We start from the raw sequence: 26,658 nt of genomic DNA on the forward strand, positions 1-26,658 counted from the left end.
CACCCAGGACCTGATGGGAATAGCAGATTGACGGACTTTACAAGCTTCTGTTGCTGCTCTTCTGAAATATAGAAAGCCATGACTATTTAACGTGCTTCTGAGCAGGAGCATTGTGTCTTGGGAGTGTGTGGAAGACTTTGGGAGGAAACAGGTGTGCAAGGAGAAATTCCAAGATGCCCCTTGAGTTTAAGTAGGAGAAAATTTGAGTGGATTAGGGTCAGTAGTGGGGAAGGTTTAAACATAAGACGAACTGTGGTTTGGGTGGAATGGGCTGGGATTCTCTGGTAGGGCAACTCCTGTCACCTTCTTACTGTCTGAGGTGGCCTTCTCATCACTGCCTCAGACCAGAGCTTTCTTCATTCCCCTTTAAAGCATCTGAAATGTGGCAGCCATGAATTTGTGCTGTGAAACACAATGTTTTCAGAGCACACCAGATCCAAAGGCCTTTGCAAGTGCTAATCTTGGAAAACATCCTCATTAATGGTAACCTAACACCAGAAAGACAGCAAGAGCTTTATGGGCTTTCTTTCTAACATGTGCTTGGACCCAATACCCAGTCAGCAGTGTATCGATCTGCATCCACCCTTTGTATGGTGGGGTCCCAGTTGTTTTCTTGTATGTTCTGGAACTGGAGAAGACACAAAACAATTATTGAGCAGATTACTTCAGCCGAACAAACCTCTCTTGAGTGAAGTTGGCCTAAAATATGAATGTACTGGAGGATAAGCTCTTTATGATCTCTTCTGGCTTACTCGAAGGTGATTATATGCAAGGGAAACTACAGCAGAATTCTTGTGTATTGGGAGGGCAGAGTTAAAATAACCAGTGCATTGATAGCTAAGAAAACTATGTCTTGTGAAGAGCACAGACAGGGCTGCCTGTTTGGCGTGTTTCCTCTGAGCGTGGGAAGAGTGTGTTTGTGTGCGTGTGTGTACACATGTCTGCGTGTGGAGGTGGCAATAAAGTTGCTGACTTGTTGCTGACATGGGGTTCTTTTCTCCACAGCCCTTCTTTGTACATGTCACTGCAATGTTCTGCATGGGTTCTCAAGAGCATTGTCTAATCAGCCTTTTTTATTTCCTCCTCCTCTCTGCCACTCCTCCAGTCGGCATATGCCGTGTCAGTGCTCAAAGAGTGTGCTAAACTGCGACCTACAGATCCCACCGTTCCTCTGCTGGCTGCCAAGGTCTGCATTGGGTCACTGCACTGGGTAAGCAAGCTGATGCAATTCCTATTATGCAACGGATTAGGTGCTGCAGTGACAGTGCCACAGTCTAGTTGCAGTGGGGAGAAAGGGAATCCCTGCTAAAATCATACACACATGTGTGCCCTTTATAAAAAATGAAAATCCCTGCAAGAAATTTTGTAGTGAGTCATTCAAATGTATTTTGCTGGCACATTGAAGAAAGGAGGAGGGGAGAAAGCCATAACAGCCGTTCTGAGGACTGCTGCTTCAACTGAGTGTCACATTGAATCAGCCACTCTTGTAGCCCCTGCAGGACACAAGTTAATAGTTATAAGTGGACTGTTAGATAGTTCAAGTCTGCTGGACATCTCAGTCCTTTGTTCTTGAAGTTGCTGTGTCAATGTTTTGTGTTCTGGATGTGTTAATGTACGCCCCAGAAGCAGAGTGGGAGTGGAAGTTGTGCCCATGAAATTCTGATTATCCAAAGGAGCAGAAACATCTGTCACTCTTTCTCTCCTTGGTTTAATTAACTGAATGGCAGCCTGCTGTTCTCACCTGTCCTCACCACGAGGTGTCCCTGCAGTCAGTGAAGAATTAGAGTTGCTGAACAGAAGTAAAACAAGATGCAAGAAAACATGAAAGAAAATACCAGAATAATCTACACAGATCCTGGAGAAAAGTTGTAGAAGCCAATTTGCTGTTGTTTTATTCTCTTACTCCACCTGCCCACCTTCTACATCCCTGTCTGATGAAAGCTGCTGTTCAGCTAAACTTGAGGTGTATCAGTTTACACCACCATCAGGGAGGGTGTCTGGTTGTGTATGTTTTTGAATGAACTGCACTGTTCAAACTATAATAGTTAAGCTTATATGTGAGTCAGCAAAAGCTGGGCAGCATCTTTTTCTAGGAAAAGTCTTCAAGTCTGAGGACCTTCAGGGAATCCTTGCTGAACTGTCCAACCTACTTCTGCTCTACATTTGGAGCAATTTAACTCTCTTGTACCCACAGCTCAGTCTCTAAATTTTGAAGGCTGAAAGTCATTCAGTGATATATAAAAAGATTCACAGTGAATGTTATTTTTTAAAATAAAGTAAATAAGGGTTTTTTTATTCTTAGAGGTGTTGAAACAGTGTGAAAGTGAGGCATTACAGCTGTGTTGAATGCTGTTCTTAGTTTGTCTGATGAAGTTTTCAATGCACAGCTAGCATATAAAAATACCTCATTACTTTGAAAAGACAATGAGACACCAATTTCAGCTTGGGCAATCCAGTATGTCCAGACTTCTCATACATGACAGAACTGATAAAACAACTGGCTAACCCTAAAAAGTAGCAAAGGCAAGGGAAGAAGGGAAAAATGAGCTGGTTTTGATTATTTCAAAACAAGAGGGCTATTTCTTCAATGTACTGCTTTTTTATTGTATGAAATGCTTTTCAGTGTTATTCAGACAGACCCTGGCTCAAAACTGGGGGTATTATGAAATAAAATCACGATTTCACAAGAGGGCAATTTTAGTGCAGTTATCTAGAGCACAGCCTTATGAACTAAAACCAAATTAAAAATATTCCCTGTCCCATTCCTTTCAGTCAGTGGCCTATGCTTTACCCTCATAGCAAACTTGATGATGGTATAGAAGGGTTTTAATTAAGGGGAGTCTGAGGGAAATCAGATCATCTTTTAAAAGAGCTGAAATGATAGGTTCCCACATCTCTTAGTCAAAGGGGTGCTTTTGATATTACTGCCAGACTCCTGTGCCTAATAAAGACCTTCCTGCTTAGCAGAGCTGTTTTTCTAAATGTCATCCTTACAGTAATTATTTGCATTTAAATTACATGGCAATCAAATCAGAATTGAATAATTTAAACTGGAAGTTAACAGGCTGATCAATGCCAGTATAAATAGAAAGGAAGATAGACATGGGACAGGAACAGTTTAATAGACAAATATTAGCAGTTACAAATATTCAAATACATCTTCCTTTTCAGAACATATAAAATATGATTAATTTTTCAATTAGGAAATATATCTGTGTACTTGATTGCTGGCTAGGCAGGAAAAGGGTGAAATTAGATCACCATTTATCCAAATGAAACAGCTAATTTATATCCTGCATCTGTCTACTGTGTGGTGCAGTATTGTAGCCAGTTTGTTTATAGCCCATGGGCAAGCAGTACTTTAGTCTTCTTTCAGCTACTAGCAACAAAAAAAACCAAACCCAAAATACAGCATTTGTGCAGATGGATAATTACAGAATGTCATGAGAAGCACAGAACAGTTTCTTTCATGATTAATCTAGTGATCACTTAAGTCATTTTGCTGGCTTTGTACATGGTGTCTCAGCACACTTTAAGAGCAGGGAAAACAGAAAATTAATTGAAATGTACTATAATGATTTACAACATTGAGGATGCTCTGATCACATCTATGAAATAATCTCTCAGTGCAGAACAAATCAAAGTGAAAATGTGGATGCATTCATACAGTGCCATGCAAATCAATATGTAGCAGAGCCTGATGCAGAAAAGAGCTGAGCCTCCCCCAGCCTCTGTGGCAGTATGACTAGATCATTAACTGATGTAAGTTGGCAGTACTCTGCTGGCATGTTAGGGGTACCCTGCTGGCTTATATCAGATGATCTGCCCCATCAACTGCTAGCTTGTAGGATTGGGTCTGTAGTAAACAACTGAGTGTTATAAGCACTGTTTTGGCTACCTTTTTCAGAATTAGACAAAAATTTTAAAAATCCACTGTAAACAATAAATCAATACTTCATTAATTCTAAAGGTTTAGCCAGTAGACTTGGAGGACCAGAAAAGCTTCAAAATGAATGCACATCTGTAAACCACATTTGTATGGTCAGGATGCAGTCAAACCTGTCCAGCAAAGTTGGAACTTCTGTATTGTATCTAAACTATTACACAGGTGTTTTAAATGTTTTTGTAGTAGGCTCAGAATTACTTTTGAGGCAACCTGCTGCTAAGCCTTCCAGCTTGCTGGGGTTTCAGCACAGCAGTTTGCTGGACTTGCACATGGATGATTCTATCAAGCAAAAACAAAGCCCATTTGTGTTTAGCCAGCTGTCTTTTAGCTTTCCAGAATGCACTGTGAAGTCTTTGACTATTGTAGGTCAGAGTTTTGTTTTAAATTTCCATAGAAGAGTTGAGGTGGCTTGGACTGGAATATGTCCATACTGAGGTTGCTTTGCCTTGCTCCACCATAAATTCAGAGTTCTGCTCACTAAAAGGCTTGCTGCCATTTCCTCTTTCACTCAGCCTTCCCTGGCATGGTCTCAGCTGAATGCTCCCTTGCCTATTTTGGCAATGACTTTGAGTTGCAGTATGAGTTGTTGTTTTTAATATTTTAATAGTACAGTTCTGTTAATTTCGGTACTAATCTAGGTTCTCCAAGATGCTGTTATGGCAGGTATTGTGAAAGTACTAAAAATGGAACTTCTTCCTACAGACAAGCATTAAATACTGAATTTCTCCATTTTTGGGAGCCATGTTTGAGGTGTTTAGGGTTACCCTGATGCTTTCTTTTGCCTTTTACTCAACTGATTTCAATGGAGGCATGTTGAAAATATTGTAAATGCACATAGAGCAAAATGGACTGAAGTACTAGGATAGGCTTGAGTCTTCTAGAACTCTACTCTGACAAAAAGCAGGAAGACATGAGGCATGTCTATCATTTTCATTGCTGCACACTTGATATAATAGCAATAGTGGTGGTGTGCTAAACTTGTGTAGCATCAAATGATGCCTGTATTATCAGCTAATACAAGCTTTTCAAAGGACTTTGTCCCATGGCAAAGGCTGCAGCACAGGATGGTGCTGTACCTCATATTTCCCTCATTTCTTTGAACTAGTATGCACAGCCAAGTGCTCTAGTGCAGCACATTGCTGGGAAAGGGAGAAGGAGTGATGTTGGGCCAGGGCAGACTGTGCATGGAGTCATAAAAACTGAGTGGGACATGCCACGAGGTTGGGACGTCATGGTGTGTGTGTGTGTGTGTCAGGGGGGTTGGCAGGATGTAGATTTAGAGCTGCATACTCCTGAGGTAACAGCTTACCATTCATTACTTTCACAGAGCGCTTCATCAGAGGGTGCTTCTCTCTCCTTCTGTCTGTTGTTGACCCTGCCACTATAGATAATAAATCTGTGCATGTGCTGGTACCCAATCACTTAGGAGCCCTGGAGTCACCTGGAAATGCTTAGGTCATAGTGCCTTATGAATAACATTAAAAGATGAAATCTAGTCCCATTACTGGAGTTAGTCTGCCTGCTGACAGACATCTGAGAGGATCAGCATCACCAGAGTGAGAGACTGCTGAGAAAGCAGGGAAGGGCAAGGAGCTACTGGGTATTTCTTCTGTCTTTTAAAAGACATTCTTGATTACATCACCACTGCTGTTCTGGGGCAATCCCATGGGTTTTAAACATTAAAAATGACCAGTAATTTTGTCTTCAATACATTACCTTTGTGAGCAAACCACTTTAGCTACAGTGGAGGAAAGGCCTGAGTATTCCTAAGTGCTGGGGGCTGAGTTTACACAGACTAAATTGGTGGCTTAACAATGGTGACACAGAGAGCAAATGCTGACTAGATCACCAAAAGAAAGCATAGGATTTTTTGTCTGACATATATAACATGATTGGCTTTGTGTGCTGTAAACAGCTGTGGGACAAAACCTTTTCATTAGACTATGCCTTATGGACCACTTTCTTCCTATGCATTTTTCTTCTTATTATTCTCATTTCACTATATTTATATTCTTCTCTTTGAATTAGTCTCTATAGCTACAACCCAGTGTAATTAAAATACTAAGAAGGGGTCGATTCAACTAGTTAACATAGTGTAATTTTGTATACATACCCATTCTGTAGGATTTTGAGCTCTTAAGTGCTTGAGTATTGTTCAGTGTCATAGGTGTCCAAATTCACCTACTTCATTAACCTTGCCTGCTGTCCTAAGTCCAGTGTCATTTGATGCATTTCCTGCCTCTTCCTTGGTGTGCTCCTTTTTTTTGGCACATTAAAATGCTGTTTTCATCCTGGTGTACATCATTGATTTGTTTGTCCTTAGTTACTCTAAATGTGTGCTGGTGAGAAGTGCAATTTCTACTTAGTCCTGCAAGCTGTTGATTCAGTGGGGTAGGGCTTGAGCTTTTCTAAAAACAATCTGGGTGGCAGTTGGACACCAGCTGGGTGGCATTAGGCCAGGGGACAGCACCTGCTGTTCTCCACTCCCTTGTCAGTGTGCCTCCGGGCTTGGCTTGAGCACACACCAAAACCTGTGGCCAAATAACAGTGGTGGCTGGACCAGCCACTCTCTGTACCAGCGGAAACATCCCTCAGGGTAGCACAGCTAGCAACTGTTCTTTTTCTTTCAAATATGAAGGAGGAAGTGAAAGGGGGGAAAAAAGCCCAACCAGCCCCAGAGCGTTACCATCTCATTGGTGTCAGTTCACAGTTTGGCAGCCTGTCTCTCTCCAGGTGCCAGGTGTTTGCTTTCTGGTGTGATAGAGGAGTTGCTGAGCTAGTGGTTCCAGGTGCCTCCTGACACTTTCTGTAGCTGGAGTTTAAAATGCAGAAAGTTCTTCTTAGGTTGTTTTTCCCCCATGTTGTCTTTCTTCCATGGAAGTTTTGGAGGCAGGGAGCTTCTCCCTGCAGCCTGGAATGCTGCCTTTCTCTCCACCAGCTTTTCATGCAAAATATGTAGAGAAATGTTAGAACAGTAAGGGCCAGATTGGAGGGGGGGCTTTGAGACTTCGTTTTTTGTTGCTTCTAAGAGAATAACGTGGTAGGCCTTCCCTCCTCCCTTTCTCATCTCCACAGTACAGACTGAAGGCACCCCATATCTGTAAGGACCCCCCAGACACAGCTTTACTGGTAGATCACAGCTCAGGCTCTACTGGTCCCTCATTGGGTGCATGGAGAGGGAGCTTTTATCCAGACTGCACTCTGGTGGTCCTTGCAGTTTAGTTGGTTACCCCAAGGGTGTCCCAGGGAGGTTGTTCTTGTTTCAGGTAGTATTTTCCAGATTCACAGTTGACTAGGCCATCTGCGAGATTGATGCACTGGAGAGTTGAAAGATCACAATGGTGATGTGAGTGAAAGGTTTGGCTTTTTACACTTGCCCAGAATGACTGAAGAGGAGGAGAATGGGAGAAGAGGGGGCAGATGGCTGCCGCAGCAGGGCTGGCAGGAGAAGGGTCTGAGTGCTGTAAGAAGGAAAAGTAAATGTTCTCATAAACAGAACCAGCTGTGCTGGAGTTTGTGAGGACACTTATTTTCAAAGTAGATTTCAGCTGACCCAGGTTTGCATTCATAAGAATCTTTGTGGCTGGTCAAAGTGCCATTAGTGTTTAGTACGAATAAATGTTCACAAGAACGTGCTAGAAGTGCTGTTTCAGCCACTCTGAAAAGTTATGGTTTTAATTATTCATTCATTACATTAATCTGATACTGACAGGTGGCCCTGGCTAACTGGCAAGCAGGAAGGCTGAATGGTGCACTACTGATTTATGCAGTATAGGTATTTCCAGTCAGAAACTGGAGTTACCATCAGGTGACCATTCAGAGAAACCATGGAACAAAATCTCTTCAATTTTACATGTCTTCATTTCAGCTTCAAAACTTTTCATGCAGTCTTTTTTTCCCACACACTCTACCCACCCATACTCTTGTTCACTAGTCATTAGAATACCTTGTAGAGATCTTTTCTTCGTCTAATGGAGACTTCTTGGATGAAAGTGTGTGTGGGGAGAAGAGAAGAAACAATAAAGAAAGAGAGTGAGAATATTGCTGTTTATGGTGGCAAAGAGGTGCATAATGATTTTTCAAGCTGCACAGATTTCATGTCTTATGTAAAAGTTTCTGAGAGATGAAGAATTCAGTTATAGTATAGGAGGGTTTTTTGTTGTTCTTTTTTTTTTGTTTTGTTTTGTTTTGTTTTTTGGATTTTTTCTATGTGGCAAGTCATGGCCTACTTCTTCCATTGACCTAGGCTCTGGTCCAGGACACATGTCAGTATGTGGCAGGGAAGCTGCTAGGGCTACTGACAGCTTAAGAAATCTGAAACAAATCTCAGTCTTCCTGATGTGATCAGAGTTTAAGGGTGTTATGTCAACATTGCTGAAGTAGGTGGGACTGTTTGGTAGGCTTTGGATTAAACCTTCAAAGACAGGCCTTGCAGTTTAGTTGGTGGGTCCCAGTATTCTGCAGGAGGTGTTCCTGTGTCACTTAGTGGCTTCCACAGCCATAGCTGATGGGGCAATGAGAAGCACTAATGCTTTCATAGTGCTTTCAGGAAAGGGTTTGATGGTAACAGATGCATTGATCGTTGGACTGACTGATCTGAGGTTTCAGAAGTTGGGGAATAATTGTTCTACATCTAGTTTGAATCCTGTGGCCTCAGGGAGTTGCACCAGTGGTAAGAAATCCAAGCAGTGGAGATTTGCTTCTTCACTTGCAGTTTTCAGCCTTTCTTCAGGTTTATGTTAAAAGTAATTTTCTTCTAATGTTGATATCATCTAATAAATCCAGGTGGTTTGTTTATGAAGCCATTAGTTAATGTTGTCACCTGAATGTTTTCAAGTGATGGGATTAGGAGGGTCATTGACAGGATGCTACATCAAGTCAAGTAGATTTTGTTCATAGGTAGCATATTAACAGATCACTGCAGAAGGCAAATTTCTTGTCTGATGGTGCATTTTAATTCCAGGTTGTTATGTGTGAGTCATTTAGATGCTAAGGAGCCATGAGGTACTGAAGTCTAACAATGCTGAGGGCACACATCCACAGTACTTGTGTCTCAACTAGCTGGATTTCAAACAAAAAAAGTACTTTCTCAAAATTAAACAACCCCATCCCATAAAGTCAATTTTGATGTAATTAAAGTTTCCAAAGGGAGCATTTGTCAGATAGTGTAATGGTGTGTGCTTCTTGATTAGGGATGACTCTGATTATGGGTGACAGGATCTGCATACTGTCTTGTACAGAAATGAGATCTTCCTGTAGGCTCTATCTTTCAGGCATTACTTTCAAGTTTTGCCAGTGTCTCTCCAACCTACACCTTTCAATGGATATACAGTGTACAGGTCTTTGTCTTTTCTATTTAAAATGGGTGAGTGATATTAATAAGAGTTTAAAGTTAGAAATGAGAAATACTCCATTCTGTAGTAATATTTAACTTGTTCTTTTTATTTAAAATTGCCAGTAACTCAGATTTTACAGATGCTGATAGATATGTGTTGAAGGGAAGGTTGTGGGGGACTTTGGAGAGCAGTCTGATGTAGTAGAAGAGATCAGCTTACATATTTCATCACTTTGGAGACTGATCCTGAGAGATTGTGACTGCTCTCTCCTCCAATTTCTATCTATAATATAAAATGCATTTTCAAGGAAATTGTGTCTTTCAAAAGATGCAGAAACTGGTTAGTGCAGCCAGAGCTGCCAAGGTAGTGTGTTAGTTCAGATCAAAATTTGTGTTCTGAAATTTCTGCGTCCTTGTGGCAACAGAACTTCAAGCAGCAGCTGAGAGCTTTCAGTGAAGTTAGTGGTTTCTTGTTTTATTCTAATGTTTGAAAAGAAAGTAAAATTTGCTAAGGTTTAAAAAAATCAGACAGCAAAACTGAAGGGTTTTCTTTTGAAGGTAGAAACCTGTTAGACCTTTCAATGCCCTACTAGGATATCATGTAAGTAGTCCAGCTGATCCAGCGTTTGCATTTTAGGCTGCATGATTGAAGTGTGCCTGAAGGAAACTATAAAATAAGATCATGTCCTTGATTAATCTTAAACATCTGGAAAGAGTTTGGGGTGCAAACCCCAAACTTTTCTTAAAACTCTGCATGTGCACCAAGGTCTGCTCATCTGACCTTCTACATTCTCCTTTTTATGAGTGTTTGCTGGGATCACTGAAAGCCCTTGTGTGAATGGCTCTCAGATCACTTGCAGGTAAGGCTAATGGTGAATTTTATTGGAGCAAATATAGAGGAAATGCCTAAAAGTCTCAACCTACCTCTTTTGCAGCTGGAAGAAGGAGAACACTTTGCTAAAATGGTGATAGACCTGGGTGAGGAAGCTGGAGAGTCCCTAGCAAAGGGTTACCTGGCACTGGGCCTGACATACAGCCTTCAAGCTACTGATGGTGAGTTGCTTCTTTGTCAAATGTGTTACATGGAGAGCATTTGTTCAAAGTCTTCAGTGCAAGCAATGGGAATTTATTAGAAAATCTGCCTTCAGTGGTGACTAGACATGAAAAGCAATCAGTTCACAAGATAAATGGGAACTGTTCACGTGCTCAGAGTGCTTCTTCTGTGGTAATAAAAGTAAAGTTATTAGGTAAAGGAAGAAATGCAGGTCATTACTTAGGGGGTGATAACCTGAGCGTAGCTGACAATACTTGGTGTGTTTTACTTGAATATTTGTAATACATTTTTTTCACTTAATTTACACAACAAAAATTCAAACTTTCCATCTGTTTTCATATTTATGTCACCCACTCATAAATCATAAAGAAATACAATCCAAGAACTGGAGTCAGAAATGCCTCACTTCAGTTCCTGGCATGATACTGATTCCCCACAGAGATTCAACCTCTCTGTGATGTAGTTTCTTTTACTTAGAAGTAAACAAGATAAAAATATCTACCTCACTGGTACATGTGGATGTTGGCTAGAAACAGACCACTGAATGTAAGAAGTATTTTATTTTAACGCTGCTTACTTGGATCTTGAATGAGTGGACAAGGGGCTCTTGCAGATTTGGTGCTTTGTGGTTAGAAGGGCTTGAAGTGTTTGGGAGAGTTCTAGCTCTGACCTTCATCAAGCTCTCAGGTGGGAACAGTCTTTGTTTATTCTGTGACTTCTAACATGGGTAGAACATATGTTCTAACACATTTTCTTTGAATAATGGCTGAGCTGGTGTGTTTCCTAATCATTTTGGCAGTCCTGCCCTCATGCAAGCAATGACTTTTCTGTCATTGAGGTTCCATAGAAACAAACCAACTTGTTCAAAGTTGATTCAGCAAAGAAGCCTGAATCAAAGCTAAAATCACTCTATCATGCTATCATGGAATATGCAGGCCTTGCAACTTACACCAGAATTCTGCAAGGCATGTGTCTGAGAAAGTGTTCTTGTGCTCTTCAGTAGCACAAGTTGGTGTAGTTTTACAGCCAGCCATATCTGATCAGCTGTTCTAAGAACTGCTTTTCATCATGGAGGCTAACAGGAACTGCAGCTCTCTCTAGTTCTCCATTTCTCTGCCTCAGAGTAATTCTCCCTAGAAAGTTCATGTGGAAAAGTATGTCCTTCCTAGCCTGAACTTTCTCTTACATATATGTTTTAAGTCCACTAGGAATAGAGTTCTACCTAACAGCCTAGTTTTTAAGGCATTTTGCCTAGATGTTGTTTAAACTGTTGTAAAGCTATACAAGATCCCATAGACTATTTTCAGGGATAGAAGGGTTTTCTATGTCAGCTCCTTATGATCTCTTTGTAAAACTTCAGTATGAAAAGAAGGTGTTTTCTAAAGAATGGAGAGGCATGTACTGTACTCTAGCTCTAAAAATACTTTGGCGCAGCAAAATGTGAGTTGGAAACTTTTTCTGGAAACCTCTTGAGTTTTCAAGAGACTAGTTCAATATTGTGTCCTTTTTAATGTAAAACAAACAGTCTCCACAACATCTGCCTTGGATTATTTTCAGATTAGCCTCTGATTTTTGTTTTGAAACAATGGAATGTATCTGCCTTCTCACTGTATCTCTAGCCTTTAAGGCAACAGGACAAGTCACTCAGTTATTGGAGGGAAGTAGGAAGAGTATATTTCCATTTTGCAGATTATATTTTAATAAAATGGATTAAGTCCTTCAAAAGCATACATATGATGGTCATGAATATGGAACTGTGTTTCACTAGCAAATGTCACATTTGCACTAGCAGGACATTTTTCATTAACATTGTTAAAAAATAGCATATGACAGTATGGAAGCAAAGCTAGAACGTGCTGAAAGACAGCAGTTCTGTGCTGTAATCCTGCCTCATGTTGTCAATCTTGTTTATCATTGTATTTATACCAGTTCTTACTGACATATGCAGACAAGTCAAGCATCTATGTGTGTGTATCTATGAGATTCCTGTAACTTTCTAGTTGAGATGACTTTCAGTCAATCAGTATTTTCAATAGTAGCTAAGTGTTTCAGAGACATTTGACCAATTGCTTTCTAAAGCTTTCAGCCTTCCACCCAAGTTAGACTTTCTTATTTAATATAACCTTCTAGTAATTATTTCTCCTCCTGTGTGACAAAGGCACTGAGCAGTTGTATTAAAGCCTTTTCTTTGTGATTTGCAAAAAGCTCCTGTAGGAAGTAAGATTTCCAGAAACTTATGCTGGAAAGCTTCCTTATTCTTAATGTTTAATTACATGTTTCTTGAAATAAGTCTTATTGAAGTAGCTGAAAGATGTGTCCTCAGAGGAAGTCATTGACACTTTTACACTTTTGCCTCAGTCTTAGAAGCCCAAGCCTCCTGTGCATAGTTAATGTTCATTTTCTGCAGATCACTTTCCAATGTCAGTTGTCAATGCCAACAGCAAACCATTCCTCTTCCTCACATACTTCCAGTTTTGACATAAGCTGTATTGTCAACTTTTCCTCCCTTAGGTCTGGTGAAGAATTCACTGAAGACAGGGAAAGGTGACATGAATTTACCAAAGGCTGAAGAGGAAAGACTAGGTTTAGAATGTATTGTGAAATACAAGTGCTCTTCTTACCTCACATGACCACCTCACAAATTGTGAAATCTTTTTAGATGTAACAGTCCCTCACTCTTTTTTTCAGAGATGAGTGTGCTGTATCTCTGTTTTCATTTAGAATTTTGGCAGAAGGTCATGGATCAGGGACTGAATTAGAAATTCATTCCATCAGTCTTTGTGGATTTCACAGTCAGTGTACTGACAGCACTGGTTAATGTTAAGCAATTATTAGTGAACAAACTTGGTCTTTGCTTTTGGAAATAACAGTGCATGCAATTTTTAATTATAATTCTGGGTGCTTAAAATGTATGTTGTGCCATATTAGATGTCTTAACACAAGGGAATAATTTCTGAAACTCAGTCATATTTGCAAAAGGGTGCATATATGTCACTGTTTTAGTTTGGATCAGAAATTTATTTATGAAGTCCATTTATCTGTCATCCCCACTTCTTACATTGTGAGTCACATACAAGAACAGTTTTGTACATTACAAACTGAATCCTTTCCCACAAAACAAATGTCTTACATAAATAGACCTGACTGTGCTTCAGCTGCTAATGGGTGCTCAATCCATTGGACAAGATTAGAACTAGATTCCTGTCCCCATGTTTGTAGAGTTGATTCTGATCCTTGGCACTGTGTTTCATTCCATGCATTCACTACTCCTGCTGTGCTCTAACTGCTTTTACTAAGACAGAGCTTGTCCTCCTTTGTTTTTAAATGTGATCCGGAGCTTTGTATTTCGGTACAAAATACTGCTGAAGAACCTATTGAATTTTAGTAAGGCTGAAGCTGCTTTAAAAACCCAGATTGCTTTGGAAAATAAATCTTGGGCTGCTCAAGTGGCATTTGCAAAAGTCTTACGGGTTTCAGAAACCCCCCTGTGCCACTCTCCCATTGGTCAGACTGCTTTTGGCGCTTATTTTAATCTTAGTAATAAGTAATATTTTGTCTTAGTTGATGGAACTGCAGCAGCCATGCTCGCAGGAAGTAAAGTTGGGTTGGGACTGAAGAATTCTTTGGTAGCCCTGACCTGGGAGAATGGAGCACAAATTTTAAAAGTTTAATCAGACCCACCAGGTTCTGTTTCCTTAGTGCAAACTTTTCTTTGTCTGAAGTGAGAGCTTCTCAGTGATACAAGTGGGTTGCAGATTTCTTTAATAATTCAGGGGTAGGGCATCTGCAATGTCTTTGGGCAGCCTGTTTCAGAGTCTTGCCACCCTCCTAGTAAAGAATTTCTTCCTGTATATAATCTAAATCTTCCCTCTTCTAGTTTAAAACCATTACCCCTTGTCTTGTCTTTATAGGACCTGGTAAAAAAATAACTCTCTGTCTTTCTTTAAAACCCCCTTGAAATATTAAGAGAACCTCCCTTGACCCTTCTCCAGATTGCAAAATGACACAACTCTCTCGACTTTTATGTGTAGGAGATGTCTTCCAGCCCTCCAACCATTTTCATGGCCCGTTTTTGGATTTGTTCCAATGGAACCATGTCTTCTGTTGTGGATGCCAAGCTGCACACAGCATTCCACCTTTGTGGTAGCTGAAGATGCAGTCCATATTGTGGGAGGTGGGAGTCACATGCTGTTTCCCAGTAATGCAGAGGCAAAGCTGACTAGTTGTACAGTAATCACATCATTTCCACAACATATTTTGTGTTCTTTCTGACTACAAACTGAACATTAGTCAAATGTCTTAAGAGGTGGAAGCTCGAAGTTCTAGCTTTTCCATTTGGTGTTTAATTTGAGGGACAAACGGTAACATTTCTTTCGGTCTTTCTTATTGTGTGACATCTTCAGAATTGCTCTGTAACGTAAAGAATGGTAGTTTCCACGAGAAACAGAATGTCAGATTTTTTTCTGTAGGGATGTTTATAGGTATGATCAAATCCTTTCCAATGTCTCGTCAAGCATTTTTGTTTACATCAATCTTGGTTCTTTAATTTTTTTTTTTCCAAAAATCTTCCTTTGTTACCTTTATCCAGTGTTTTGCAGCCTGATTTAAGGCTACTGAGAGTGATGTATTTTTAATAGATTCTGCATTTTACATGAAAGTCCGTGTCTTAAAATTTATTATTTAAAATACAAATTTTTGGATAAGTTTTTTATCTTAGAGTAGGTTTTGTGACCTAAGCAAGTTCTGATCTTTATGATTAGGAAATCCTGAAGATTGCTGTTCCTCCCAAATAAAGCTGGTATTCTGAAGAACTGTTGGAAGATGTAGAAGTACAAAAGGTCTGATCACTATAGCTACTGCAACAAATAATTTAATTACAAAATTTTACCCACTGGCATATTGCAGAATGCAAAGAAACTGGTTACCTTTGCAGGTCTTGCAGAAGAACACATCTCTTTTCTTCTTAGTAACTTTTAAGAATACTTGAATTTCACTGGGTTTGTTGCGTTATTATATACTACTTAGTAACTTGCTATTTTGGAGCATACACTGACTTGATGTATCAAATCAGATACATTCACGGGTGTTGTTTGCTGATGGATTAACTACTCATCACTTCCTTATGCTGTTGATCAATAGCTCTCAATTTCAGGATAGGCAGAACAAGAAACAACTGCTGTGCAAGAACCAGAACAAGACAGCCAATGCATTTCTAAAAATCATCACTAGGTTTCCAGATGTTTTGTGTCTGAGAAAGCCATGTTCCTTTAAGCTCTTCCTCTGTTCCTGTTGATCTTGATGATGATATCTTAGGATACCCAGGTATAACAAGAGCTTATTCTTCTCTTCCTTTTCTGGTTTTAGGTAGGAATTAATTTATACATTGATACATGTGTGTACTGGGCAGGATCCATTAATCAAGCAATTAGAGACATTAGAAGGGCATTAGTGGCTAATGTCACATCTGAAGTAATCTAAAGTCTGTTGTGGTCTCAAAGATGGTGGTGTTTTGTCACAGAGCTGTAGGTTTGGCTGCTGGTGTTCCCTGTTACACCTGCAGCACCCTCCAATGAAGATGGTGGTGAATGTGTACATTCTGTACACATACTGTACCTGAATCAGAGTGTGATGCAGGTTACTGCTTGTAACATTTGCAGCAGTCTGGCTGAGGACCTGTTATCTTCTTGGTATCTAGTTAGTGTTTGACCCCTTCTCCCAGCCCCCTTCAGTGGCATATATAAATAAAAAATGATTCAGTATTTCAAACAAAGGACTTAAAATAATCTTTAATAAAAATGAATTTGAGAATTCATGTCAAAATGAGCACATGCACAAACACAGAGATTTCCATAGTGTTTATGTTCCCAGTTTGAATACTCTATACATTTATTTATTTGATCTGAAACATTGAATTAACACTTAAATGGTATTGTATCTTGTCCTACAGCTACTCTAAAGAGCACTCAGGATGAATTAAACAAGAAAGCACTTCAGTCTTTGGAGAGGTGAGTAGGAATTTTGCAGATACTTGCTTTGTGCATTTTTTTCATTAATTCAGAAAAATTTTTCTTTTTATGTTTCTTTTTCCTTTGTGTAAGGCTTCCGTGCTGGAAAGTTTGAAAACAGTTCATTAGATTTCAGGGGTACTCTGTCAAAACCATTTTTGTGATGGCTAAATGCAGTGGTTATTTGATTGAATATCCAAGGTAAGAGTACTGTTCTGCCACCTTACAGAAAAAAACCTTAGCCCCAAATTAGCTGCAGTGAGATCTACAGTGCTGGGAGATGCAGCTTCCTCACATGATGCCAGCTGGCAGACGTGGAAAGCTAATTTTGTCTCAATTCCTGTGTGAAGCAGGCTTACAATCCTATTTCCGTCATGGTCGGAAAGCACCTCCACCATCAGGGTGTAAGCTATGGGGTGACCTGGCACCAGGGCACCTAGGGGAGAAAATAATTGTTGTCCTAATGAGTGTCTACATCAGCTGTTGTTGGGAGAGGAGGTTCCAGAGCTAGTGGTATAAAGTAGGCACCACTCACCTCTCCTTCATCCCTATATTTTTGGGGAAAACTGATACAATGGCTCCACTCTGGAAGCAACTGTGAATTACACTCTTGTGCAACTACGCTTGAGACGTCAAGTACAACTGCTTGTACTTTGTCCATTCTGTGGGATAGAGCATTAAGGTGTGAGCTTCCTGACCCTGTTGTGATTAAATTACACCACCCAAAATATACTGGGTGGTGTTCAGGCAGTTATTTACATTTTACAATTGCATTCACAATTTACAACCCACTGTAAATGTAGATGCCTACAGACTATAGATAGCAATTAAATGGAAGCTTATGTGGTCCTAGTCTTGGGCTGAAGGATCTAATTCTGGGTTTATTGTTGTCATAATTACATAAGTGAAGAAAACTTGAGAACTCTGGTATCTCAAAGTACAGGTTTAACAATTTGAACAGTGTTAAAGAATCTTAGCTTTTTTGCTGATGCTGACCAAGAAGGAGCCCAGCATGTTTGTCTTACACTGGTTTTGTAGCGAGTGCAAGAACTGAAACACACAGATACAATTCTGGGTATATACGTTATGGAGATCTGAGAGAGAAAACTTCTAGAAGCCATTTATTCATTCACTATTTGGATGAGGAGTGTACTTTCAAATCACACCAGTTTGTGGACTCCAGTGTCGTACATTAACTGCTGACCAATTTTAAGGAATTGTGGTGCTGCACTGCTTTTCAACTTCCTTGTTTATTATCCTGTGACCTTTCTCATTGGCTGTGACTTGTTTTCATGGTATCTTAACTCTACCTAGGAGGCAGACAAGCTTCTAGCCAAACATTAGTTACTCAAACGTCAGCCAACAGGAATGTGACAGTGAGCTGATTACTAGTGTTTTCTAAATGCCTATGTTTGGTTTCCTTCCTTTTTGTGCCTTCCTTGTTTTTTGCCTTTTTTTGAAGAGCTTATATGATCTCTCAGACCATAGTTTGGCCTGTAGTCATCTCAGTAAGGGGCCTTTTCAGCTGGAAGACTGCACCAAATGTTTTTCTGATTCCTTCTGAGGAAAATGAGCAGTAGAGTTACAATCATTTGTTTCTTTCCAAAAGCACCATTAATTTCATCTGCTACACTCTTGTGAACTTTCCCCTGTTATTCATTGCTGGAGAGGCTACTGAAGGTTTCACAAGAGACACTTTGTAAAGAGGTGACTCACCCTGTATAACACCTTAGGGCAAAGCTGGGTTCTACCTTGTGGAGTTTTGTTGTTTGTTGCAATTTTGGGGGGGGTTGGCTATTTTTTTGGTTGGGGGGGTTGCGACTATTTGGGTTTGGGAGTTTTTTTGTGGTTTTTGAAGTGGAAGGAGAAATTAGTGACTCACCTGTACTAATTGCATGTTGATGTCTTCGGCATTGCTTCAGAACACTTGAGTGCCACCTTGACTTACAGAGTTACAGGACATATTCAGTCCATACTAAATTAATTTGTTCTAGAGCTTTTAGTTATAAAAATCAGCTTCAAAATCATCTTGCTCCCAGGCCAAGATGGTATTTGAAAAGTGTCTGCCGTTAAAATAGTGTGTGGTTTGTTTCCTAAAGGAATTATTTTATTGCTACTTGTTTATTATTAGCAAATCAATAGTTTTGGCATGGGTTTTAACCACCAGTATTGTCAGCCTGTCGTTTCTCCCTCATAAGGACATTAATTGTGCTCACTTTGGGCCTGGCAGTGCAGGTGCAGGTTTCCCTGGTGTCCTGGAATGCAGCCCAGAAAGAGGTCAGGAAATGTTAATTGGCTATGAGGGACCTTCCTCTTCCCCATTTCTCCCATGTGAAGTGACTTCCCTGTGCTGCAGAGCTGTGAGTGAGCTCTGTGAGTCACAAGGGGAGAATCCACTGGTTCCTGGAGTGGGCTGCCAGATGGCATGAGCTGCTGCCCCACCTTTCCTCCTAGACTGGGTTCCCCAAGACACTATCCCAGCATTGCCTTGGTTAATGGCTTCTCCACAGGCTAGCAAATTCACACTGCAGTTTCATGCCTAGGATAGTCTGAGAGGGGACATTTCTGCCCAGGTTGTCCATCCCTGTTCCCTGCCTTCTACAAGACTTTGTTGAGGGCCTGCACATCTGGTTCTGGAGACACTGCAGCCTTCTCTAGCCAAGGCTTCATTTCAGTGTAGTGCCTGCTGTGAGCTGGGAGGGAGTATCTGAGTCCAAGTTTGACAAGTAAGGGCCTTGGTGTTGGTCCAGGCGCAGCTCCTGTCATCAAATCATTCCTCCCTCAGTGTCTTCCCTTTCCAAATTAGGAGTCTGCTGTCAAAAATTAAACTAGAAGCTGCAGGGTGGAGAATGTTTTGTATGTTTGAGCACCAGCTTGTGTCACAGGCTCCTGATCTTTAGTCCTCTACATGCTCATAGTGATTACTTTTTGAGTGCTAATCCAACCCTCTCTCAATGTTTGAAAAGTGGCAGTATAGGAACAACTTAGACAACTATGTCTGTCACCTGAATTACTTAAAATAATGCTTTGATAGGTTTGTTATGTGCTCAGAGCTACTTTTTCTATATTAGTTATCCAAGTTCCAAAATATTAAGTGGCATTTAATAAAGGAGCATGTAAGTTGGATGTTATACAAGCAGCTGTGTTTCTCATACTTTTTCTGGGATTCTGGCTTAGCCAGGCCAGCACTGTTCTGCTTTTTGTCTAGTTTCAGTGTGCTCTGCCATTACTGGACTAGTTTTCTGTGGGGAAAGACTGGGTTTTGTTCTGTGCTTATGTGACTTATGGTGAAGGAGTTCTGCAAAGTGCAATCTAACAGTCACTTTTGTTTTTGTCTTATGTGGTTGTCCTTAAAAGAGCACGTGACCTGGCCCCCGAAGATCACCAGATCATCCTCTACCTCTCACTGCAGCTGGCTCTTGTCAGACAGGTATGTGAAATATTTGGAAACCACTGAGTCATGGGAGGGTGGAAGGACAGTTCAGTTGAACAAGACCCAGGCTTGCTAAACAGGGTCCCTTCCTTCCTGCATTGTAACCAGTAACAAGCAGTCAGAATATGTTTATGTAAAATATTTTTTAATTCGTACTCTAAAAATAAGAATTCTGTAGCACAAGGAATGGCCTTCCCTGAGGAATGTGTTCAGCTCTAACTCCTGAGCAGTCTGGGAGCAGCCCTGTGTGTGTGGGATGAGGAGGTGTGTTTGTTGCTGCTCCCTGGTGTCACTGTGTCCTGCTGCAGGCCGCTCCAGAGGCTGTCCCATTGTGCCTGGCTCCGTGTGGTGCCAGATCTCGCACCGGGATCGCTTTATTCCAAACTTGGGCACGTTTGACGCCAGGCTCTGACGCGTGCTGGAGCTCTGCAGAGAGTGGGATTAGTTGGCATTTGAATGCTGCTGCAGGTGTTAACTCATAAAAATGAAGCTGATCAGAAAATGCTCTGCACTGCCTTTCAAAAAAAAAAACTCAACCACTTGGGCTGTGCTTTATTTTTCTGCCCCTTTTTCTTAAAACTGGGGTGTTGTATTTCTCTGTCCTTTCTGTTTAAAAGCTAAAGTCTTTATTGGAGCAGCTTCTGTTTTTTAAATACCTCTCTAGCTAGATCTGAAATTTCATCATTGTAGTTTCTTTCTTTGGCAGGCCTTCTACTTGCTGCAGTTCTCTCTCCCTGGTCTACGCTATGGAGTTGAACAGTTGGGTATTTCTTACTTTCCTGAGCTAATTAGGGGAGCCGTGTGTTCATTAGGTTAAACTAATTGTTCCAAGAGAGCACCCTCTTGATAATGTCACTTTTGTAACCCTTTCATAATGAGAGCAGTGTGCTGTGAGCCTGCAATAAGAAAGGATAATTAAAATGGCTTATTTAACTTTCTCATCTGCCTACTGGCTGCTTTATGATGCAGTTTGCTCAGGGTCTTTCATTTAAAAACACCCAGCTACCCTTTTTTCTCTCACAGCTTTTGCCTCACAGGGAGATGGTCTGATTTGCTACCTCTTCTGCTTGCCATGAGCAAAGAATTACGGCTTTTCAGCTGAAATATCCTGAAAAATAAAATGAAGATTTTTGTGGTCATTGATTTTTTTTTTGTTTTCACTGTTACTGACATTTTAACTCATTACCTTTTTTTTTTTACTGGTTGTAGCCTGTCTTTGCTGTGTTGTTTCATCTCTCTTGTTGCTTCATTTCCCTTCCCTCCTGTTCGTTCTATTCAGTATCTTGTCCCCGTGCTCACTTTCCTCTTTTGTCTAGTTCACCTGTGTGTTTTCATCCTTGATGTTGTGCCAGTCGCCTCTGCTCCCACAGCTGTGTGATCTCAGTGTATTGTGTAGTGTCAGCCTGACCCCTGCCATGGTGCTCCTGCTCTTCTCCCATCAAGTGAGATATAAATCTTTAATGCATGCTTGGACAGAGAGGAGATACCTGAGACATCTTTATTTTTAGACTGCTGTAAAATACCCTACTCTTCTTTTGCCAGTTTACTTAATGATAAACATTTGGTAATGCATTTTTAATATCCTTAATTATTTAAAGTATCTAATATATTCTCTTTCTGATTAACTGAAAGATAAATGACACCTTTTTTGATAGATTGCATTAACTATTGAACATCACAGGGCTTTCATCGGGCAATGCTATAATACCAATAAATCAGGCCTTTTCTACATAGTAGGTTGTAGTATAATATAATACCTCAATGTTTTTCTCAACAAATAGGCCTTTTTGTTTCCATAGTCAGAGTCAATAAATGAGGTAACTGTACCCAGCATTGAAAAATATAGGTATCAGCTTGCATAGATAAGCGAGTGTTTTCATGGAACAAAGCAAGAGAGGCAGCTGACCAGTAGAGTGCCAAGTGAAGCTGGAGCAATTCATCTTCCTTGGAAGGCTGTAAAATATTTCCAGTAGCACTTGTCTCTGTCACCACTGGGCAAGGCAAAGGGGAGATGGAAAAACATAGGCATCCCTCTGACATGAGATGAGGATGTGACAGAGGAGGAATGGTTGTAAAAGGTTCATGCAGAGTTGGCATTTGAAACCACCAGCAACCAAGATAAAAAATGATGATAATGAGCATTGTATGTGTGCATGTCTTAAAGACCACTGGAGTTGCTGGGAAGACTGGGAGGGTCTACATCAGCCCCAGAGTGTTTTAGGGGATTTTTCAGCCAAATATTCAGTGTAGAATAACCTGTTCTGTAAGGAGGGTCTCTCAAGTCTGGTTTTCCCCCTGAACTGGAGTGCCTGGAGGCCAGGGTCTGTACCTGCTGCAGTGGATATCTCCACCTGCAGTGCCTGGCTGGCAGCTGGCAGAGCCCAGTGACAAATGAGACTGGTAGCTCCCCACTCACAGTGCCTGGTTCGGCTGCATCTCCTGTTTCTGTGGTAACAGCACTTGGATCAGCAAAAACAAGGTAGAATGAACATTTTAAAGCTCACTGATTTTAATGCATTGCCTCGTTTTTTAAAAAGCAGACCAGTTTCTATGGAAATGACTCTCTAGAGTCAGCAGCCCTCTTGTTAATTTTAAGTGTTGAATCTGGTTTTTTTGGGGTGGTGGTGTTTGTGACCTTGACTGCCATGTAAATCAGTATTGAATATGTAAAAACAACATATATAGGCATCATGCCATTTTAATACTTCATTAGATCTAACCTTTCTTTTTGTGAAAATGAAAGATGGCTAAGGGTCAGCAGCTGAGCTCTGTGAGTCTCACCAGTTTCCTGTGGACTTCCAAGAGACCTCAAGTTTCAAGTGGCACTATCCAGAAAATATCTACTTCCTTCCCAAGTGTCTGGATGTACAGCTAAGATAAACATCAGTTAAGAGACCAGAGAAAATATTTCACCTGTTTTGCCCAGTTTTTGTTCTGTTTCAAGGAGGAGAGACTGCTGTCTGCCCAAAGAGGGGAGCTCTGTTTTAGGAGGCATTAAAGAGGTGTTTCTTTCAGTGACTGCTTGGATGTAGGTAGTTCTGGTCTGTCTTTTTCCCAGACCACCAACAGCCTCCTCTGCTGAACAGCAACATGCTGCTTTTCTGCCTACATCCTAGCTTAGATTGTTCTGGTGATCAAGAATGGCTTGTAGGAAGAACTAAGTAATAACCCATAGGTGTATACCTACTTTCTTGAGGTTCTGGTGAACTGTAGCAAGTCTGTTTTCAATGGAAACTCTTGCCAGTCAGTAAAGCTTTCTCCTTTCCATGCTATAAAAAGAGATGGAGTGGGTAGTTGTAATGGTTAATTAAGTGTAACTGTCAACTGATGTGAAATTATAAGGCTTGAAAATTCCTCTTAAGGGTTCCTGTTTCATTTACTGTTTAAAATACCCAAGTTCATTCCACTGTTAGGAAGTATTTTTTACACTCAGTCTGTTTTCCTTTTTATACCTGTAATTGTGACATACCACCATTGTTTTTAAGGAGACACATAGCATTTTTGAAATAAATCCTACTATATAAGAGGCAGCCTAAACAATCCATATTGTGGCAATATTTTGGTAGTGCTGCAAGATGCTATTTCTGGTCTACTGCAGCATCTTTGCTTCCTAATCAGTGTGATGTGAAGATACCTGTGTGCCATGCAAAACATGTGGTATATTTGTTAACAGAATGATAAATCAGGGAACTGTAACTTCTTCTAATTGTAGGCCCTACTTAGACTTGCAGTCCAGCTAAAATAAGATTATTTTCAAGTGCAGTACTTCTGGGAATTTTAAACTGGCAGTCTGCCTCTGATAAAGCCCTGACATTTCAGGGTGCCATCTGGGGTGACACCAGCTTCCATCTTTCTCAAATTTTATAGTTACTTAAATAAAAATACATCTTTCAAAAGAAGTTTTATGTTGACTGCTGCCAAATATCTTGCTTTTGTTGATCTAGAAATTTAGTTTGTATTTCATTGCATCTGGTCTGTTGCAGGTTGTTGTTTCTGTAAAGGCATAGAGTTCATATTATTTTTGTCCACTGTTTCTAATTATGCAGCAGTACTGTGTAGGCTAGTAATGGTGTTACAGCACTAAGGAGTCTTTTTGGACTCAAGTGAATAAATTAGGTACCAGGGAAGCATGATTAATTTTCAAAGCCAGCCATTGCCTGTGACTCTGATGGTACAAGAGGGAAGAACTGAAATGAGATGTAACCATTGCAGGCCCCATGCTACAGAACAGAATTACTTTAGATGACATTTCTTCCAGCAGTATGTGGCTGCCTCTCCAGCAGACACAGCTTTGCAGGAGTGACCACAACTCACTTTTTTGCTGCTCCATTTCATGTATGTTGCAACAGAGTCAGAGAGCTTCTTGGATGGCCAGCCTCTGTTAGGGGTGTGGACCTACCTGCAGTTTGATCCTGAGTCATTTTCAACACGTAAAGCAAGTCTCATTTTGCATATTCTCCCATGAATAAGGTCAAGTGCCCCTACAATTTTCAAGTCCCACAGTAAAGGCATTCGTTGCAAGTGTTATTCTTTGCCTGATTCATACTAGCAAATTACGATCCCCTTCCCAAGTCTTAATCATAGAATAGTTTGAAGAGGACATGTAGAGATCACCCGGTTCAATCCCTGCTCAAAGCAGGATCATCTGGAAAAGGTTGCTCCAAGTCTTCTCCAGTTGTTTGATTTGCAGGTTTTCTTCTAATTAACTTTTCCCCAAACTTGTATTTTCTTTATGAGTACTTGTGCAGCTCTGAGACAGAGAAATAGAAAGAAATAGAAGGGATTTTTAGTCCTGAGTGCAAGAAGTCTTGACAGCAGCTTTGTTTTAGCAAGTCAAATTTATATACCTCTGGTATATCTACTGAAGAACTTTGTGGACAAGCAGATCTGGGCCCACCACTGTCTGGTCCTGGCTTCCAAGTTTTGTCTTTTCATTGCTAGAATTTTTACGTTGTATGAAAATGTGTTCTAGTAAACTGCTGAGGTAACATGGGTGATTAGGTCAACGTGTTTACCTTTGCAGCAGGCTTTAATAACACATATAGCTAAAGTAGCTCCACTGACAAGCAGTAATTCATTAAAGCTGAGCAGTCAGTCATGTATCCCAGTCTGAATCCAAGCCAGGACATTCAGCAGTTTTGATGCTGTGGGCCAGATGGCAGTTTGGGGTTATGTCTGGAGCAGTCACACTGATCTCCAGGCTTGCATGGAGTCACCAGTAATACAGTAGTTAAGTACCATGGCTCATGTGTACACAGCAAGAGAGAAATGTCACTTGGACGTTTGGATGAAGTTGTCCTATGAACAGAATATACACTGCTCCCAGAAGGATACCTGGACTTTAGGTAATCAACAACCTCTGTAGCAGCTGCAGGCGGTGTCATTGTTGCTTTCCTTAGTTATGTGTTACTTGTTTTTGTGAGAGGTCTGTGGAGGCGGTGGGAATTTGACACTGGTGGTATGTCAGGGTAGAAGAATGTCTGTAAAGCTTTGCTAGGTGGGAAATTTTCATAGTAGAAAAGAAGGAACTACATTCTCCATTCGTTAAGAGAAGGAGCAGGAAAGTATACACGAGGAAAAGAAATGTATACACTTTTATGCTTTGTTTTCTGCAGCTTTCCAGAGCCACAGAAATGCAGTAATTTATGTAGCAGTAATTTCAGACACTGGAGAATCTTAAAGAAAATCCTCTACATAAAACTTACCAGTAAACAAACGAAAGAAAATCTGCTAAGAAGTTCCCTTTTGAACAGATAGCCTAAAATAGTGTACTGGATCACAAAGAGTGTGTGATAGACTTGCATTCATTATAGATGTTAAGTTTTCTGCCAAGTGAGACTTGGTTCTAATAACATGCTGCTGCTGTGACTGTCAGGACTGCTCTTTACATCACTGCTTGCAAATACATTTCTTTTTCTGACAGCATTTTAAATCTTGATTCTTTTACCCTTGAACATTGAAACTTAATTTTTATGTTATTGATCCAAATCATGAAAGGCTTTGTAGAGCCATTATGAGAGACAAAATGCAGCAGAGAAGTGCAATGCTCACCCCCAGGTGAAGAGCCAGCCGCTCATCCTAGAAAATGGAGCTGAGAGTTGGGCATCTGTGGTGGATATATTTACATCATAGAATCACCATGCCAGAGGATGAGGGGGTTGATGGGATCAGGTCTGCTGCTCTTGTTTATAAGCAGTGATTTAGTAATGCTGCAGACTTCTTTCTCTAGAATGTGTGGGTTTTTTTCAAGCAGTGCAGTCTGTTAATTTTGGCAGCCTGTTGTGATAGTAGAAGGTGCCTAAGCAGAACTTCTTCAGAATTTCTTTTCTATTTACTGTATTTGTTCTTATTTTTGAGGTATAATGTAGGACTGAAAGAGTGATGTGTTCTCTTGTTATTTCTACCCCATCTCCTTCTAGATTTCAGATGCTATAGACCATCTTCAAGAAGCCCTGCAACTGTGCAAAGATGACATGAATTCACTTCATCTACTGGCCCTCCTCTTTTCAGCTCAGAAGCACTATCAGCATGCACTGGATGTTATCAACATGGCTGTTGTTGAATACCCAGAAAGCTTTAGGTAAGAGCTGTTGCCTGGTGCCAAGCATCCAGTCAGGAATGAACTGCTCACTAGCTGTTGTTCTCAGTTACACACAAGGAGCCTGTTAAATCACGTGTGTTACAGATGTGTCACTCCCCTCCTGGGGAGGGTATTCTTTTCCTTTCTGTCTTCACAGTCTCTCTATAATCATTACACTTGCTTTCTTTTCCAGTATTTGTCTTTCTGTATTGTGCTGATGGTGTTGTTCTCTGTAGTTTTTTGTATTTCACTTTGGATGTGGAGAAATGAGTGTGAGACAACTATGACAGTGTCTGTATCACAAG

General features: G+C 40.6%; 1 protein-coding gene across 2 annotated transcripts in view; it reads left to right on the forward strand.

Annotated features, from left to right (window-relative positions):
* TTC7A (tetratricopeptide repeat domain 7A) overlaps positions 1-26,658 on the forward strand; it is a 167,593-nt gene that overhangs the window by 51,346 nt on the left and 89,589 nt on the right. For both annotated transcript variants that reach the window (XM_005416310.2, XM_031060383.1), the window contains exons 10-14: positions 1,106-1,210; positions 10,217-10,334; positions 16,283-16,340; positions 19,698-19,770; positions 26,193-26,353. In XM_005416310.2, coding sequence (XP_005416367.2) covers positions 1,106-1,210; positions 10,217-10,334; positions 16,283-16,340; positions 19,698-19,770; positions 26,193-26,353 — 515 coding nt within the window. The remainder of the gene's footprint in view (positions 1-1,105; positions 1,211-10,216; positions 10,335-16,282; positions 16,341-19,697; positions 19,771-26,192; positions 26,354-26,658) is intronic.

Source organism: Geospiza fortis, unplaced genomic scaffold, assembly GCF_000277835.1.
Source record: "Geospiza fortis unplaced genomic scaffold, GeoFor_1.0 scaffold41, whole genome shotgun sequence".
Lineage (NCBI taxonomy): Eukaryota > Metazoa > Chordata > Aves > Passeriformes > Thraupidae > Geospiza > Geospiza fortis.